Source organism: Ipomoea triloba, chromosome 13 (genome assembly GCF_003576645.1).
Source record: "Ipomoea triloba cultivar NCNSP0323 chromosome 13, ASM357664v1".
NCBI classification, from domain to species: Eukaryota; Viridiplantae; Streptophyta; class Magnoliopsida; order Solanales; family Convolvulaceae; genus Ipomoea; species Ipomoea triloba.
Window position 1 is genome coordinate 19139986 of NC_044928.1, and position 15167 is coordinate 19155152.

Below are 15167 nucleotides of genomic sequence, written 5' to 3' on the forward strand. Positions count from 1 at the left end.
AAAAATAAACGAATATACTAAAAAGAAAATGGAATATTATGAAAAACTGAAATGAATGTATTAATATTTCACTGGAAATATAACACAACTTTTCACTACGAAAAAAATAGTAACCACAAAATGAATGACTAGGAAAAAATTATAAAGGAAAAAGGAATGTAAAATAATATTAATTCTTTTTATGAAGGAAAAAGGAAATAAATATATTAAAAAGGAAATAAAATATTAGGAAAAACGAAATGAACATATTAATATTTCACTGGAAATATAACACAGTTTTCTCTATAAACAAATTAGTAACCACCAAATGATATATTAGGAAAAAATTATGAAGGAAAAAAAATGGGAATGAATAATAATTTTTTTATGAAAGAAAATGGAAATGAATATATTTAAAAGGAAATGAAATATTAGGAAAAACGAAAGAAATATATTAATATTTCACAGGAAATATGACACAACTTTCCATATGAAAAAATTAGTAACCAACAAATGAAATATATTAGGAAAAAAATTATGAAGGAAAAAGGAATGGAGATCAATATTAATTCTTTTTATGAAGGAAAAATGAAATGAATATATTTAAAAGGAAATGAGATATTAGGAAAAACGAAATGAATATATTAATATTTCACTGGAAATATAACATAGATTTCCCTACAAAAAATTAGTAGCCAACGAATGAAATATTAGGAAAAACTTATGAAGGAAAAATGAATGACAATAAATAATTCTAATTATAAAGAAAAAAGGAAATGAATATATTCAAAAGGAAATTAAAATATTAGAAAAAATAAAATGAATATATTAATATTTCATTGGAAATATAATCGGCAATTATATTATTATAATTATATAAATTAAATATTAATTAATTAATTATATTAATTATTAATTATATTAATAAATAGTACTCCATAATAATTAATATTTATTAACTAGAAGGTTGAGCAATCCCCTCACCAACTTTAGATGTCGTTGATCAAATTAATTTGTACACGTGTGACATGAACACTGCAGAAGGTCGAACATATTTAATATATAATAATAATAACTTTTGTATATACGAATTGATATTTCTATTAACGAAAAATAATTAATTTAGTGTAATTGACTAATAATAATTGCCTACTAATTATTATCGTAATTAAGCTAAATATTGGTCGTTGAATTTATTTTTATACTCCGTAATAATTAAAGTTAAATTATTTCTCATTTTTCCATATTTATTTTTGTAATAATATAATTACTTAAGTTATATTAAATATAGATCTTTTTAAGATAATGGTAAACAAACAAGTCATATATTATTCAAGTAATTGAGTGATACTTTTGCACTAATCTTATAATCAAATAAATGTACATGTTCAATATTATATTTTTAAAAAAAATAATTTTATCTTTAATTTTATTATCTAAATAAATAATACAAAAATTTATCCGTGAATCGCACGGGTAATTGGACAATTATTTGCTCTAATTCAAGCAAAGAAAACATCAGAAAACATAATCAATCCAACTAATTTAATCAATTGCGCTATATAATATTCGATGTTATAATTTATATAATTGTATATCGGTCCAAATATTCTTAAAATATTATAACAAATTAATTCCGTGCAACGCACGGGCGAAAATACTAGTTTTTATAATAATTATAATTAAATTATTTCTCATTTTTCTCACATTTATTTTAATAATAATATAATTATATAAGTCATATTACATATAGATCTTTTTAAGATAATTGTAGACAAACAAGTCATATATTATTCAATTAATTGAGTGATACTTTTGCACTAATCTTATAATCAAATAAATATACACACGTTAAATATTAGAATTTTTTAGAATTTCTTTATTTTTGTTTTTTAAATATATAATAAAAAATTTATCCGTGCATTGCAAGGGTAATTTGACAATTATTTGTTATAATTAAAGGGAAACAACAGAAAACATAATCAATCCAATAAATTTCATCAATTGCGCTATATAATATTCGATGTTATAATATATATAATTGTATATCAATCCAAATATTCTTAAAATATTATAACAAATCAATTCCGTGCGTTGCACGAGTGAAAATACTAATTCATATTAATAATCTAAGACAAAAACTTGTTTGAGGTCATCTCACGAATCCTTGCCTGTGAGACGGGTCGTGTCAAGATCAAATGTAATAGTTATACTGGGAAATATAATACTAATAATGAATAAAATGTTTATTACTTATATGAGAAATTGTAATACTTTGAAAAAAAATGTAATAGTTTTACATTTAGATTTAAAAGTATTACATTTTCCCTCAAAAATATTAGTAAATTTTTTCTTATAAGTAACAAATTAAACACTTGTAAACATTACTATAAGAGAAAATATAATACTTTTACATAAAAATGTAAAAGTATTACATTTTCTCTTATAAGTAACAAAACACTTTATTCTTAATTTGTATTATATTTTTTAGTATAAATATTACATTTTTATAATGATTCAATTTGACCCGATCGATTTCACAGATAAAAATCCATGGACAGATTTCAGATAAGTATAACCCATAATATATTGCTTTCTTTATATCCATATTCGCTGTACTTTTGACTTGTCAACCTTATTCCACGTAAACATCCTGTTGGATTCATTTGGCTAGCTGACTTAATTTACACCATCAGCATCCAAAATTTCATACGTTACGTATTGATATGAATTCATACTTCTTATTGTTAATTACTTAGCTTATGAATGATAAATTTCTGTAAAAGAAAATAACATTTTCAGTTACTCAATTAGACCTCTTGTAGTGTAAATTAATCCCTATGTATAAAATTAATCCCTCATTTTTTGTCCAAGTTGCATATTTAGTCTCACTTTAATGGGAATTGATAATTTCTTTAAAGGCACGAGTCGTATTTTGACATGCGGACTCTAATTTTCTACCTCCAACTTTTACTCCGCTCTCGATCAAATTCTTGATGTTAACATTTTTTCGGGGACCCAAATAATAAAAATAGTATATCATTATTTGTTACATCATAGAGTAGAAGTGAGGAAGTAAAATTTTAGAGTACACATAGTAAAACTCCTTTTATGTATCCGATGACTTGTACGGATTAATAAATAGATTTTTTGTTTTGTTTTTTTTTTTTAGGTAAGATAAGATTGGTGAGTTCATGGTGACTAATAATCAATAAATAATTTAACCTACTTATTGGCATGAGTGGTCATGTAGTCATCCTTTAAGCGAGTTCTAGAGTAAAAAATCTCTGTATACAACTTTGTCCCTTAATTAGGTCAATCTAGTAGTTAGGGTTTACTTGAGATATATCTCATGGTCTGACGAAAAATGAATAAAAAATTTATTACCACGTTAGATTGCGAAGAAAATTTTGATTAAAAAACTTCAACCATGTAAGAATATCATTTTTTTTATTTCACTAATAAAATCAAAATATACAACAAAAGTTTTACTTTTGGAAAATACGGAGTATTATATTATTTTGGGCATCAATGAATCCAGCCAAACACACTTACGAAATTAAAACGTCATGTGTAAGTGAGAGAAATATTTAAACTTCCAAAACTACCCTTGTCTTCCTTCAAAATCCCTCTTCCATAATAAGTCTGCTTTCCTATCCCAGTTTCCGCTAAGCTCCGATCTCCTCAAGTTTTGTTTGTGTTGGAGAAATAATCAGAGCGCTCTATGAGCAGTAACCCGAACCAATACGGGTCCTCCTCGACCCATCATTTGACGGTTCCACCCGGTTTGGGTCCGGAAGAATTCGAGGAGCTGAAGCCATGGATCACCCAGTTCCACTCGTACCGGGTCAACTCGGGCAAATGCTCTTCCCTACTCGCACAGCGCGTCCACGCGCCGCCCGACACCGTCTGGTCCGTCGTCCGCCGCTTCGACCGCCCGCAGACGTACAAGCACTTCATCAAGAGCTGCAGCGTCGGGGAGGGGTTCCGGATGGCCGTGGGCGACACGCGTGACGTCAACGTCATCTCCGGCCTCCCGGCCGCCACCAGCACCGAGCGCCTCGACGTCCTCGACGAGGACCGCCGCGTGACGGGGTTCAGCATCATCGGCGGCGAGCACCGCCTCCGGAACTATCGCTCCGTCACTTCCGTGCATGGGCTGAGCTCTAGTCCCCGCCACCCGACCACCGTCGTCTTGGAGTCCTACGTGGTGGACGTGCCCGAGGGAAATACGGAGGAGGACACCAAGCTCTTCGCCGACACCGTCGTCAGGTTGAACCTCCAGAAGCTGGCCTGCATCACCGAAGCCATGGCGCGAGGGGAAGGTGGCGGGGGCGGCACCGCCGCCGCCGCCGGCGACACAAGTCATCATTGAGGGTACGGTGAATATATGTGAAAAAAGTTTTTTTTTTTTTTTAATAATTCTATTTTTAACCCAGACTTATAGATGACAGTTCATTTTTAGTCCTTTTTCAGAATATTATTTTTAGTTTTAGTATTATTTTGGCATTACGGTTTCTTGTTATCCATCAATAAACTATTGAAATGTCACTAAATACATGACATTTTGATTTTTTTTTAACACTAACCTGCTATATTTTTATTTTAGAAAAATTTCTTAATTTAAATGGTTTTGTTGATGAATGACAAAAAACTGGTCATGCTATATAATAATATTAAGATCAAAAATAAATATTTTGAGAAACAAATTTAAAAACGGACTGTCATCTATAAATCTAAAACTAAAATTAGAATTAACTCTTTTTTTTTTTGAAATATTTGTTTTTTATTTTAATTTTTCTTTTATGGTTTTTTTTAAAAATGTTGTCGGGTTAACGCCTTGAAAATCCTTTGTTTCATAGAAGGAGCGGTGATATTTGAATGTGAAGGAATAACCATTTTCATGGTACCATATTTTTGTACATAAACGAAAATGTTCATTTAAATTTTCCATAAATTTGGAATTTTGTTATCTAACTTGTTTTAAACCTTGATTGTTTTGTATTTTTGTGTTCAATTTCAAGTGGTACTACATTTATATTATTAAAAAGACTTAATAAAATCCAAAGCTGCACACAAAATGAGCATTTCAGATTTATTGGTGAAAGGTGATATGGAAGAGTTACTATGTATAATCCTTCGAATTTTAGTGGGATAATTTTGTTTTTAACATATTAAGCAATAACAACTATGGAGTACTATAGATAGGATTAAATTGTAGTTATAAAAAAAATCTCGGATAAATGTTGGAGCATTAAGAAAATAATTAAATATTAAAAGAGAGATATTAATATAGTTATACCTCATTTAAAACAACAAATATGATGATTTCCCCTTATTTTTCCACTCATTAGCATCCCTTCTTGATATTACTAAAGTAAAAGAACCTACTACATTAAAAAAAAAAAAAGTTGAATAGTCAAAAAAAAATTATTTGTGAAAAATATTCACACATCAGCCAGTAAAAAAATACAGTGAGGAGGGAGTCTAGCATGATTATTCTTAAAGCAATATTGAGTTTTCAACATATAATAATTGATGAGTAGTCAATAATTTGATAAATTTTTGAGTTAATACCTAATAATTTTTCTTGATTTAATCGTAAATGTCTTTTTTATGCTTAATTAGGTCCTCAATTTTGATGGTTATGCTGTACACAATTGAGTCTGTGGATATTAGAATCAAGGATTAAATCAAGAAAAACCACTATAGTTAAGTACTAAATTGGTTAAAACAACTATAGTCGAAGACTAACTTGGGTAAAACTACTAATGTCAATGACTAAATTGGGTATTAATAAAGGGAAACTATCAAGCTATCTTAACATAAGCTCAATTGGGTAAAACCATTAAAGTCGATGACCTAATTAAGTACGAAAAGACGTTTAGGACTAAATCATTTATTTTCAAAAAATAAAATAAAATTATGGGTGTGTTTGGTTGTGAACTTTTGCACTCTACTATGAATTTTGATTCCCATTACTATGTTTATTTGCCTACTTTTGTTATCCAACTATTGAAATCAAATCCTTTAGTAATTACAAAACTCATTACCCTTTTACTCCTCTACTTTTGAACAATGAAATAAAAAATAAGGGGAAAAAATAAAATAAAAAAAGGTCATTGTCCATGCATTAAATATTAAATTTTAATTTATATACACATATATGTATTTGTATATATCTTTATTATATATTTTTAAATATTTATTTATTTTTATTTTAATTAATTAATTATTTATTAATCTGTTTTGATTCTAATTCCTATTTACTATCAACCAAACTTTAAAAAAAAAAAAATACTATCAAATAAGGTGATTCAATTTACTTAAACTCATTATCATTGTCAATTATTTAATTCCCAATACCTCAATGGCCCAAGACGCAAATGACAAAAATTCAGTTTCCATGGTTTTTGTGTGTGATTCGATTAGATTAATATGAACTGAACCTTAGGCTTTTTTCTTCTTCTTTTTTTTTTTTTTTAAGATAAAGATTTGTGTGAGACCATTTCACAAGTCTCAATCTGTGAGACGTGTCGGATTTTTGATTAATGAGGTCAAAGATCTGACTCATTAATCAAAGATTGATCCAACTCGTCTCGCGAATTGAGACCCGTGAAACGGTCTCACATAATTGTTCTTTAAAAAATGGAAAAATATCAAATGCATAAAATTCCTAAAAGTGGAAAGAGACTGAAAATAAATGCCAAAAATAGATAGGGCAAGAAATAGAATCAAGGTGTAATGCGCCGGCTGATGATGGGGTGGTAACAGCAACATCAGTTTGCGGACTTTAAACTTAGCTTGGACCACCTTCTGCCAGTGATGCTGCCAAGATGTATGATTTGACGAGGTTTTTACTCGGAAAAAAATTAAATTTACTATTACTCTATTTCTAAACACTCATTTTTTTATTTTTTTTTTGGTAAATTCACCGAATCTTTCTCTGTCCGTCTAACGGTCCGCGTCCACCAGCGTTCGCTCCAGAATTTTATTTATTTTATTTTATTTTTTTACATGCATGATTCTTTATAAAGTAATATCGATCTGTTCTATACTTTATTAATTTTTAAGGGGACGTTTGATTCATGGAATCTTGGATTATTCTAGCCAGGCAATAGAATTACTTCCAGGAAGGTAACGTGAGATTTTAAAAATGTAAGGTTACCTTGTTTATTTGATTTGAATTGTGGAATATAATATTACAAAGATTCAATGCCCCACCATCATTGCCCCACCACCGAGGTTCAATCTTGTGATTACCCATTTAGATATGGTAACAGATTTGCCATCATATTACATAGCAATTGGTTTATTACTCCCTCTTTTAATTAAGTAAAAATTAATTTTTTTAAAATAATGTTTAAACAAGTGAATCACCCTTATATCAATATAATCATCCATCAACATATTACGAATTGGGTTACACTTGTGTGAGACCGTCTCACGGATCCTTATTTGTGAGACGGGTCGGGTCGGGTCGGGTCGGGTCGAAGCAACATGCAAATGTACGTCATACTTATATGTGCAAATGTCATACTTATATGCTCAAATATGATACTAATCAAGAATACAATTTTTGTTACTTATAAGAGAAAAAGTATTACATTTTCTATAGTAAGTAATGTTGACAAGTGCCCCTTACTTATAAGGGAAAATATAATACTTTTGATGAAAAATGTAATATTTTAAAATCGAAATGTAAAAGTATTGTATTTTTCCTTAAAAGTATTATATTTGCCCTTATAAGTATCTAAAATTTTATTCCTAATTAGTACCCCCTCTGTCCCATTTTACTTGTCCTATTTACTATTCATTGGTCAAACCAACTCTTTCTTCTTTGCTTATTTTCTTAAATAATTTTTTATTATTTTTAAATTTAATTTTTTGTGTTTAGTAGTACTTTTTATGTAGTGTCTAAATATATAAATTTTATATATTAATGCTAGACTTAATATTATGAAAAATTGGATTAAAAATTACTTCAGTCAAGCCTCGTTAAACGAACCAGACAACCATTTTAGGACGGAAGTAGTATTACATTTGAGCATATAAGTATGACATTTGTGTGTATAAGTATTACATTTTCACATTGATCCAATCCGACCCAACCCGTCTCATGGTGAGACGGTCTTACACAAGTTTTTGCCTTACGAATTAAGTAGTATAGCTCTTTTACTCATTTTGTTTTGTTTTTATTTTTGGTTTTGATTCTTTTTTTTGTGATAAAGGATGAGGCATGTGGGATCTAGAAACAAACTCAAAACTAATTGTTAGACACCACATGCGCAAATTATACTCTGTAACATATTACACAAAACATTGTGGGCCATGGTTCAAAATGGTGCCGTTTCTTTTAATGAAAAGAAACGGCACACGTTCGTGTCGTTCGCGTCGTTGTGAGTAAAGTAGCTTTATCTGTATAACATATTCAATTTCATTTTATATGCACAGTACACTGCAATTTCATTTCAACACAACTACAGTTTCATTATTCGACATTATACACTGAAATATTTGAAACTGTTATTCAGTTTCATTTATATATATACAGTATAGTTTCATTACTACACAACTACAGTACCATTTCGATATAAATACAATTTTGTTGGTTTTACTACTATGCTACAACCGTTCAACTGGCCAACACCACTGTAAAACTTAGAGAAAATAGTGAGAAATAATGCAAGAATAATCGGAGAGAATAATTATGCTTGCCTTAAAGTCAGGACCCCTAACAATGTGACCATAGGAGGGTATTTATACAAGAATAATGGACCTTGGTAACGAAACAAGGGGAAATCCTACTAAATACGCCATTAGGAAAGTTACTTAAGCTACAAGAACTGCCATAAATACTTGCCAAATCTGAAATACGAAAGAATCTCCGCAAATCTGCCATAAATGTCAGATTCTACACACTTGTCGGCTTTCAAGGCGCACCCAGTCAGGCACCGCTTCCCGACTGCCTACACCAACCAGGCCGCTCAAGTCCTTCGACCTGGGCCATGAGCTGGGTAGAACTAGCCAGTCGTCGTGCTCCAGATACTAGGGCCCTTTGGGTCGGGTATCCCAATCGGGGGTATCCATTATTAGAATATGGAAATTATATAAATATGTAAACAATATTATTCCTAGAATATTGTAAACTTTCTGTATTATTCTTTGCCTTACTTTAGGCATATTACCGTTGTTTATATTGTATTTATAAGCCTAAAGCCAAATCAATACAAACACAGAAAACATTATTTCTTTCATGGTATTAGAGCAACCCAGGTTATTTTTTTTCTAAGTTTTCTTTCTTCATTCCCACTCTGCCTTATACATCAATGGCAGACAATACAATTGGCCAAAAATCTTCCTCTTCCTCTCTATCACAACCTACTCCTCCATCTCCTTCTTTACTTCATCCGGCTCTCACCGTTTCTAACATAAATAGCTTTATCAAGGTCACACTTGATATTGAAAAAGACCAATATATTACTTGGTCAGAACTATTCAAAATACATGCCAAAACATATAAAGTTCTAGACCACATCACTCCACCATCAAAGGAGGCAGATAAATTGAATTCCTCTCCATCTCTTTCCTCTCCATCTCTTAAAGACACGGATCCTGAACTCTGGTCACGAGTTGACGCCATTGTTTTACAATGGATTTATGGCACAATTTCTGAAGATCTTCTTCATACAATTATTGAACGAGATTCAACTGCAGAAATAGCGTGGAACAGGCTAGAGGATATTTTTTCAGACAATAAGAATTCAAGAGCACTTTACCTGGAACAAGAATTTTCTGCAGTTCGGATGGAGCAATTTCCAGATGCTTCTTCTTACTGCCAGCATCTAAAAATGCTAGCAGATCAATTATCCAATGTTGGCGCTCCTGTATCGAACAACAGGTTAGTACTTCAACTCGTCTCAAGTTTAACTGATGCCTATGCTACGGTTGGATCACAGATTCGCCATGAGGACTCCCTTCCCCCTTTTTATAAAGCTCGATCAATGATTATACTGGAGGAAACGGCAATGGCGAAAAAGGCCGCAATCCCCTGTGATTCCACTGCCCTTCACGCATCTACCGATAACCAGTCACTCGGAAATTTTGGGGAACATTATTGAGGGGGTCGTGGCGGCAGAACTGGAAACTTTGGTTCACGCGGTGGCAACTTTGGACGCGGCAGCAACTTCAATTTTCGCGGCGGCCACTCTACAAATCGCTGTGGGGGAAGGGGTGGTCGACAATCTAACGGCAGGGGCAGAGGAAACCGAGGAGGTCGACAAATGCCATCTCAGCCACACAATCCATTCTGGTACAATTCTAATTCTTCTCAACAAAATTGGGCTTCTCCACCTACATGGAATGGGCCATGGCAACCTTGGGCTACTCCACCTTGTCCGTATCCTACAACACCAGCCCAATGGCAAAGAAATCAACCACCACCAACCTCACAATCTATACTTGGGCCAAGACCATCTCAAGCCCACTTGATAACAACAAATTTGGGTCAATCTTTGTATGCACCAACCGATATTCAACAGGCTATGCATACTCTCTCAATTACTCCTCCTGATGATCAATGGTATATGGATACAGGAGCTACATCTCATATGACGTCAAATGGAGGTAACCTTACATCTTACTTCAATATGAATAAAAATAAAAATATTACTGTAGGTAGTGGTGATACTATTCCGATTAGTGGTTGTGGAAATACTTTATTACCCATTCCCCATCCCCCCTTACATTTAAATAATGTTTTGCATGTTCCACAATTAATTAAAAATCTAGTCTCCGTAAGGAAATTCACTACAGATAATAATGTCACAGTTGAATTTGATCCTAATGGATTTTCTGTGAAGGATTTTCAGACAGGGATGCGTTTAATGAGATGTGACAGCACAGGAGACTTATACCCGATTACTACAAGACCATATTTTGAAACATCAACACCCTCTACTTTTGCCGTGTTATCTCCTCAACTATGGCATAACCGACTAGGGTATCCAGGAGCTCTTGTTTTAAACTCTCTACGCCAGAATAATTTTATCTTTTGCAATAAATTTCCAGAAAATTATTTTTGTGATTCTTGTTCACTTGGGAAACAAGTTAAATTACCTTTTTATGACTCATTATCTTTGACTTCCTTTCCTTTTGATATTGTGCACAGTGACCTATGGTCGTCACCTACCCTAAGTTCGGGTGGGCATCGTTATTATGTTTTATTTCTTGATGATTTTTCAAATTTTCTATGGACTTTTCCAATTGCTAACAAATCTCAGGTATATTCAATCTTTCTATCTTTTCGTACTTATATCAAAACGCAATTTGAAAAAGAAATAAAATGTTTTCAATGTGATAATGGAAGGGAATATGATAATAGGCTTTTTCATAAATTTTGTGAATTAAATGGTATGGTCTTTCGTTTTTCTTGTCCTCATACTTCCTCTCAAAATGGAAAAGCAGAAAGGAAGATTCGGACGATCAATAATATTACCCGAACCCTTCTTGCCCATGCCTCTCTACCTCCTTTATTTTGGCACCATGCACTACAAATGGCCACCTATTTACTCAACATTCTTCCCAACAAAAAGCTTGCTTACCAAACACCCACAAAAATTCTTTATCAAAAGGATCCCTCTTATTCTCATCTTCGAATTTTTGGATGTTTATGTTATCCATTACTTCCCTCCACTTCCGCATAACAAGTTGCAAGCTAGATCATCACCTTGTGTCTTTTTGGGATATCCTGCCCATCATAGAGGTTATAAATGTTACGACTTATCAAGTCGAAAAATAATCATTTCAAGGCATGCCAATTTTGATGAAAATACCTTTCCTTTTTCCAAATTACATGCTACTAATGTCTCCAATTATGAGTTTTTGGAGAGTTAATTCCAGCAATGGTCCCCCGACTATGCTGATTTTCTAAAATTGGTCCTTGTCTTTTAATTTGGACGAAAAAGACACTTGACTTTCAAATTTGTTCCAGCAATGGTCCTTCCGTTTATTTGCAGTTAGCTAGGCGTTAAATTAGGGGTAAAATTGTCTTTTCATTAATTAGTCTTCTTCTTCCTCCATTCTGATGTATCGCATCCATTCTTGCTTCTTCCTCCATTCTAGTGTATCGCAGATTCGCAGCCATAAATACTCCATTTCCCTGTTCTTCTTCCTACTCCTTTCAACCACAAATGCCCAAACCAAATATATGAACGTCAAAAACAACTTCATCAACCATTTCTTAGTGTTGCAGAATGCCGCCCGGTCAGCGTTTCACCTCCGGCCACTGGTGTGGGACTAGATTTCGGGAGATATAAATGAATGACACCTGGCAGTACCTTGGAAGTCCACGTCAACTGCTCTCAACTGACATCTGTTGCTTTCCCTCTCTTTTCTATTTTTCCATTCTTTTTCTTCACCTTCTGTATATGAGCGTCCGTTGTGTATATAACCAGAATATCAATGAATACAGTTTCTTCATTTACTTTCCATAGGAAAATATCTCTATTCTTTGAGCTCCGCGACACAAGAGGCTCAAGAGTGCACTGTCTTTGACCAAGGAAACTAACCTGCAGAGTTAGAGGTAACTAATACATATTCTTGGAATAGATTTGGCTTGGCTTTTTCTTTTTCACTATCAACACAAAAGCAATTACAAGAAATAGTAAAGGGCAAAAACTTCAATGCAAATCATAAAACTTTTTACATAAAAAAATCTTGAAAATCATAGAGCTTTGGCGCACAAATTTTTCACGCAATAGAAATTAAAAACTCATAATTAAGCAATAAGACCAAAATCATGCGTTGTAAAGAGAATTTCGAACTCACCAGCATGTCTCGGCACCACATTAGCATTAGCATCTCGAGACCTAATTACTTCAAACCCAGCTTCAATTTTTGCCTCCAAATCCTCCTTCGCTTCAATTGACACTTCCTCGTTCTTCCGCAGCTCCGTCCCTTTAACTATGGGCAGCAGCGCCGCATCTGCGTCGCTGCAAACACCTGAATTTGAGGGTGAGGCGACGGGAGCGTTGTTGCTGGGTTGCTGTCGAGCTCTGGTGCACGGACTGTTGTGGATCGGAAGAAAAGGCATCGGCGGCGGCTTTTCGTGAGCTTGGTACTTCGAGGAAGCAGAAAGAGGAGTCGAAGTTCCACCGTTGCTTAAGGTGCTTTCCGCTTCTAGCCTCCGCCCCTTCGCCGAGAAATGGGTGGGTTCGAGGGTGGGGTTGAGAAGCTTGCTGCCGGTGGAGTGCTGCTATCTTTAAACTTCTCCTCCATGAGTAACACTTGCTATGGAGCTCCTGCAACTGAGATCGTCGTCTTCGAAGATATGTTCATAAGATGATAGGAATAGCAAAATGAAAACGCATCACTTTGTTGCTACGCTGCGTGTAATCTATACAACCAAGATCAAGGATAAGAAGCTTAGTAGAGGAAATGACCATTTTAAGCCTTCACTTAATGTCTACCTAACACTTGGATAATGGAAGGACTAATGATGGAACAATTTTAATAGTCAAGGGTTTAATTCGTCCAAATTAAAAGACGAGGACCAATTTTGGAAAATCAGCATAGTCGGAGGACCATTGCTGGAATTAACTCAGTTTTTGGATGCAGGCCTATATATTAACCAATACTTATCTCACGGTCCAACTCATACTCTTGGAATCCAACAACAAAATATATCACCTCTTCATTCTTCCATACAACCTCAGCAAAGTTGGATGCATTTTCCATCTCATGAGATAACCCCCCAAAAACACACTTCACCTACAAGTGCAACCCCATTAGGAAATAGATCATTACAGTCCAATCCCTCATCTCAGCCCACTGCCTCGCCTCAACCCACACCTTCATCATCCCCAAACTATCAGCCCACACCACCAGCTCCACCAACCACTCAACAATCTACCCAAACAAGTCCACAAAAAAAATCCAACTCCTTCTCCTCAAATGACCACAAGAGCACAACATGGAATATTTAAACCTAGAAAACTCTTTAATCTTCACACTACTACTACGAGTTCCATATATCCCTTACCTACAAACCCAATACATGCTTTTAATGATCATAATTGGAAAATGGCCATGCAAGATGAATATGATGCTTTAATTAAAAATAAGACGTGGGACTTAGTGCCCCGTCCATCTAGTGCTAACATTATTCGAAGTTTATGGATTTTCAGGCATAAAAAGAAATCTGATGGTTCATTTGAGCGGTACAAAGCCCGTCTTGTAGGAGATGGTGCAGGACAACAGACTGGCATAGACTGTGGTGAAACTTTCAGTCCAGTGGTAAAACCGGCAACCATTCGTACGGTACTTAGCATTGCACTATCTAAATCATGGTGTCTACATCAACTGGATGTAAAAAATGCCTTTTTACATGGGAACCTCGATGAAACCGTTTACATGTATCAACCCCCTGGCTTTCGCGATCCTCACCATCCGGATTATGTGTGCCTGCTGAAAAAATCTCTTTATGGGTTTAAACAAGCACCTCGCGCTTGGTACCAACGGTTTACTGATTATGTCACTACATTGGGGTTCTCTCATAGCATTTCGGATCACTCTTTATTCGTATACCGTCAAGGCACAGATATAGCATATATCCTTCTCTATGTGGATGATATCATCCTCGCAGCTTCTTCAGATGCTCTTCGAAAATCCATCATGTCCAAGCTTGGCTCTGAATTTTCTATGAAGGATTTGGGCCCTCTAAGCTATTTTTTAGGTATATCTGTCACCAGACACTCAGGTGGTCTCTTTCTTTCTCAAAAGAAATATGCAGAGGAGATAATTGAGCGAGTTGCCATGACATCTTGTAAACCATCTCCTACACCAGTAGACACGAAAACAAAGCTCAGCATCTCCTCAGGTAATCCCTATCATGACCCAACTGAATATCGTAGTCTCGCTGGTGCCCTACAATATTTAACTTTTACGAGACCAGACATTTCATATGCTGTTCAACAAGTTTGCTTATTTATGCACGACCCAAGAACACAACACATGTTGGCATTGAAAAGAATAGTTCGCTACATACAAGGTACTCTTGAATTTGGCCTTCACATTTACCCATCTTCAATTAGCAAGCTTGTATCATACACTGACGCCGATTGGGGCGGATGTCCGGATACTAGAAGGTCAACTTCTGGGTATTGTGTATACCTTGGGGATAACTTGAT

General features: G+C 34.1%; 1 protein-coding gene across 1 annotated transcript; it reads left to right on the forward strand.

Annotated features, from left to right (window-relative positions):
- The first annotated feature begins 3579 nt into the window (after positions 1 to 3579).
- Positions 3580 to 4683, forward strand: LOC116002642 (abscisic acid receptor PYR1). Its single transcript, XM_031242809.1, has one exon. It carries the CDS (start codon positions 3704 to 3706, stop codon positions 4352 to 4354), a length of 651 nt encoding a protein of 216 aa, XP_031098669.1. The 5' UTR covers positions 3580 to 3703; the 3' UTR covers positions 4355 to 4683.
- Positions 4684 to 15167: the final 10484 nt, after the last annotated feature.